General features: G+C 13.8%; 1 protein-coding gene across 1 annotated transcript in view; it reads right to left on the bottom strand.

The window, feature by feature from the left end:
- atrn (attractin) overlaps nt 1-6,268 on the bottom strand; it is a 193,302-nt gene that overhangs the window by 89,547 nt on the left and 97,487 nt on the right. Inside the window, exon 16 of the mRNA XM_084182443.1 lies at nt 1-25. This exon is cut by the window's left edge and continues 195 nt beyond it. Coding sequence (XP_084038569.1) covers nt 1-25 — 25 coding nt within the window. The remainder of the gene's footprint in view (nt 26-6,268) is intronic.

Below are 6,268 nucleotides of genomic sequence, written 5' to 3'. Positions count from 1 at the left end.
CCCACGGAGTCACCAAGGCCTTGTACTGAAAAGAGTAACAGGAGCATGACTCATATTATATAGTATAGTTATATAGTATAGTTATATAGTTATATAGTATAGTTATATAGTTATATAGTATAGTTATATAGTATAGTTATATAGTTATATAGTATAGTTATATAGTATAGTTATATAGTTATATAATATAGTTATATAGTTATATAGTATAGTTATATAGTATAGTTATATAGTTATATACTATAGTTATATAGTTATATAGTATAGTTATATAGTTATATAGTATAGTTATATAGTTATATAGTTATATAGTATAGTTATATAGTTATATAGTATAGTTATATAGTTATATAGTATAGTTGTATAGTTATATAGTATAGTTGTATAGTTATATAGTATAGTTATATAGTATAGTTATATAGTTATATAATATAGTTATATAGTTATATAGTTATATAGTATAGTTATATAGTATAGTTATATAGTATAGTTATATAGTATAGTTATATAGTTATATAGTATAGTTATATAGTTATATAGTTATATAGTATAGTTATATAGTTATATAGTATAGTTATATAGTATAGTTATATAGTTATATAGTATAGTTATATAGTATAGTTATATAGTTATATAGTATAGTTATATAGTATAGTTATATAATATATTTATATAGTTATATAGTATAGTTATATAGTATAGTTATATAGTTATATAATATAGTTATATAGTATAGTTATACATATAGTTATATAGTATAGTTATACATATAGTTATATAGTATAGTTATATATATATATAGTATAGTTATATAGTTATATAGTATAGTTATATATATAGTTATATAGGTATATAGTATAGTTATATATATATATAGTTATATAGTATAGTTATATAGTATAGTATAGTTATATAGTTATATAGTATAGTTATATAGTTATATAGTATAGTTATATAGTATAGTTATATAGTTATATAGTTATATAGTATAGTTATATAGTTATATAGTTATATAGTATAGTTATATAGTTATATAGTATAGTTATATAGTTATATAGTATAGTTATATAGTATAGTTATATAGTTATATAGTATAGTTATATAGTATAGTTATATAGTTATATAGTATAGTTATATAGTATAGTTATATAATATATTTATATAGTTATATAGTATAGTTATATAGTTATATAATATAGTTATATAGTATAGTTATACATATAGTTATATAGTATAGTTATATATATATATAGTATAGTTATATAGTTATATAGTATAGTTATATATATAGTTATATAGGTATATAGTATAGTTATATATATATATAGTTATATAGTATAGTTATATAGTATAGTATAGTTATATAGTTATATAGTATAGTTATATAGTTATATAGTATAGTTATATATATAGTTATATAGTATAGTTATATAATATATTTATATAGTTATATAGTATAGTTATATAGTATAGTTATATATATATAGTATAGTTATATAGTTATATAGTATAGTTATATATATAGTTATATATAGGTATATAGTATAGTTATATATATATAGTTATATAGTATAGTTATATAGTTATATAGTATAGTTATATAGTTATATAGCATAGTTATATATATAGTTATATAGTATAGTTTTATATATATATAGTTATATAGTTATATAGTATAGTTATATAGTATAGTTATATAGTATAGTTATATAGTTATATATATATAGTTATATAGTCATATAGTATAGTTATATAGTATAGTTATAGTTATATAGTTATATAGTTATTTAGTTAGTTATATATATAGTTATATATATAGTATACAGTTATATAGTTATATAGTATAGTTATATAGTTATATAGTATAGTTATATAGTATAGTTATAAAGTTATATAGTATAGTTATATAGTATAGTTATATAGTTATAAAGTATAGTTATATAGTATAGTTATATAGTTATATATATAGTTATATAGTATAGTTATATAGTTATATAGTATAGTTATATATAGTTATATAGTATAGTTATATATATATAGTTATATAGTTATATAGTATAGTTATATAGTATAGTTATATAGTATAGTTATATAGTTATATATATATAGTTATATAGTTATATAGTATAGTTATATAGTATAGTTATAGTTATATAGTTATATAGTTATTTAGTTAGTTATATATATAGTTATATATATAGTATACAGTTATATAGTTATATATTATAGTTATATAGTTATATAGTATAGTTATATAGTATAGTTATATAGTATAGTTATAAAGTTATATAGTATAGTTATATAGTTATAAAGTATAGTTATATAGTTATAAAGTATAGTTATATAGTATAGTTATATAGTTATATATATATAGTTATATAGTATAGTTATATAGTTATATATATAGTTATATAGTATAGTTATATAGTATAGTTATATATAGTTATATAGTATAGTTATATAGTATAGTTATATAGTATAGTTATATATATATAGTTATATAGTTATATAGTATAGTTATATAGTTATTTAGTTAGTTATATATATAGTTATATATATAGTATACAGTTATATAGTTATATAGTATAGTTATATAGTTATATAGTAATATAGTTATATAGTAATATAGTTATATAGTATAGTTATATAGTATAGTTATATAGTATAGTTATATAGTATAGTTATATAGTTATATAGTATAGTTATATAGTATAGTTATATAGTTATATATATATATAGTTATATAGTTAGATAGTATATTTATATAGTATAGTTATATAGTATAGTTATATAGTTATATATATATATAGTTATATAATATAGTTATAGTTATATAGTTATATAGTATAGTTATATAGTATAGTTATATAGTATAGTTATATAGTTATATAGTATAGTTATATAGTTATATAGTATAGTTATATAGTTATATAGTATAGTTATATAGTATAGTTATATAGTTATATAGTATAGTTATATAGTATAGTTATATAGTTATATAGTATAGTTATATAATATATTTATATAGTTATATAGTATAGTTATATAGTATAGTTATATAGTTATATAGTATAGTTATACATATAGTTATATAGTATAGTTATACATATAGTTATATAGTATAGTTATATATATATAGTATAGTTATATAGTTATATAGTATAGTTATATATATAGTTATATAGGTATATAGTATAGTTATATATATATATAGTTATATAGTATAGTTATATAGTATAGTTATATAGTTATATAGTATAGTTATATAGTTATATAGTATAGTTATATAGTTATATAGTATAGTTATATATATAGTTATATAGTATAGTTATATAGTTATATAGTATAGTTATATAGTATAGTTATATATATATAGTATAGTTATATAGTTATATAGTATAGTTATATATATAGTTATATATATATGTATATAGTATAGTTATATATATATAGTTATATAGTATAGTTATATAGTATAGTTATATAGTTATATAGTTATATAGTATAGTTATATAGTTATATAGTATAGTTATATATATAGTTATATAGTATAGTTATATATATAGTTATATAGTTATATAGTATAGTTATATAGTATAGTTATATAGTATAGTTATATAGTTATATATATATATAGTTATATAGTTATATAGTATAGTTATATAGTATAGTTATAGTTATATAGTTATATAGTTATTTAGTTAGTTATATATATAGTTATATAGTATAGTTATATAGTTATATAGTATAGTTATATATAGTTATATAGTATAGTTATATATATATAGTTATATAGTTATATAGTATAGTTATATAGTTATTTAGTTAGTTATATATATAGCTATATATATAGTATACAGTTATATAGTTATATAGTATAGTTATATAGTTATATAGTAATATAGTTATAGTATAGTTTTATAGTATAGTTATATAGTTATATAGTATAGTTATATAGTTATATAGTATATTTATATAGTATAGTTATATAGTTATATAGTATAGTTATATAGTTATATAGTATAGTTATATAGTTATATAGTATAGTTATATAGTTATATAGTATAGTTATATAGTTATATAGTATAGTTATATAGTATAGTTATATAGTTATATAGTATAGTTATATAGTATAGTTATATAGTTATATAGTATAGTTATATAGTATAGTTATATAGTATAGTTATATAATATATTTATATAGTTATATAGTATAGTTATATAGTATAGTTATATAGTATAGTTATACATATAGTTATATAGTATAGTTATATATATATAGTTATATAGTTATATAGTATAGTTATATATATAGTTATATAGGTATATAGTATAGTTATATATATATATATATAGTTATATAGTATAGTTATATAGTATAGTATAGTTATATAGTTATATAGTATAGTTATATAGTTATATAGTATAGTTATATATATAGTTATATAGTATAGTTATATATATAGTTATATAGTTATATAGTATAGTTATATATATAGTATAGTTATATAGTTATATAGTATAGTTATATATATAGTTATATATATAGGTATATAGTATAGTTATATATATATAGTTATATAGTATAGTTATATAGTTAAATAGTATAGTTATATAGTTATATAGCATAGTTATATATATAGTTATATAGTATAGTTATATATATAGTTATATAGTTATATAGTATAGTTATATAGTATAGTTATATAGTATAGTTATATAGTTATATATATATAGTTATATAGTTATATAGTATAGTTATATAGTATAGTTATAGTTATATAGTTATATAGTTATTTAGTTAGTTATATATATAGTTATATATATAGTATACAGTTATATAGTTATATATTATAGTTATATAGTTATATAGTATAGTTATATAGTATAGTTATATAGTATAGTTATAAAGTTATATAGTATAGTTATATAGTTATAAAGTATAGTTATATAGTTATAAAGTATAGTTATATAGTATAGTTATATAGTTATATATATATATAGTTATATAGTATAGTTATATAGTTATATATATAGTTATATAGTATAGTTATATAGTATAGTTATATATAGTTATATAGTATAGTTATATAGTATAGTTATATAGTATAGTTATATATATATAGTTATATAGTTATATAGTATAGTTATATAGTTATTTAGTTAGTTATATATATAGTTATATATATAGTATACAGTTATATAGTTATATAGTATAGTTATATAGTTATATAGTAATATAGTTATATAGTAATATAGTTATATAGTATAGTTATATAGTATAGTTATATAGTATAGTTATATAGTATAGTTATATAGTTATATAGTATAGTTATATAGTATAGTTATATAGTTATATATATATATATATAGTTATATAGTTAGATAGTATATTTATATAGTATAGTTATATAGTATAGTTATATAGTTATATATATATATAGTTATATAATATAGTTATAGTTATATAGTTATATAGTATAGTTATATAGTATAGTTATATAGTATAGTTATATAGTTATATAGTATAGTTATATAGTTATATAGTATAGTTATATAGTTATATAGTATAGTTATATAGTTATATAGTATAGTTATATAGTATAGTTATATAGTTATATAGTATAGTTATATAGTATAGTTATATAGTTATATAGTATAGTTATATAATATATTTATATAGTTATATAGTATAGTTATATAGTATAGTTATATAGTTATATAGTATAGTTATACATATAGTTATATAGTATAGTTATACATATAGTTATATAGTATAGTTATATATATATAGTATAGTTATATAGTTATATAGTATAGTTATATATATAGTTATATAGGTATATAGTATAGTTATATATATATATAGTTATATAGTATAGTTATATAGTATAGTTATATAGTTATATAGTATAGTTATATAGTTATATAGTATAGTTATATAGTTATATAGTATAGTTATATATATAGTTATATAGTATAGTTATATAGTTATATAGTATAGTTATATAGTATAGTTATATATATATAGTATAGTTATATAGTTATATAGTATAGTTATATATATAGTTATATATATATGTATATAGTATAGTTATATATATATAGTTATATAGTATAGTTATATAGTATAGTTATATAGTTATATAGTTATATAGTATAGTTATATAGTTATATAGTATAGTTATATATATAGTTATATAGTATAGTTATATATATAGTTATATAGTTATATAGTATAGTTATATAGTATAGTTATATAGTATAG

The sequence above is a fragment of the Coregonus lavaretus genome (genome assembly GCF_964263955.1).
Source record: "Coregonus lavaretus genome assembly, chromosome: 18".
Lineage (NCBI taxonomy): Eukaryota > Metazoa > Chordata > Actinopteri > Salmoniformes > Salmonidae > Coregonus > Coregonus lavaretus.
This window is presented reverse-complemented; position numbering and strand designations above follow the sequence as displayed.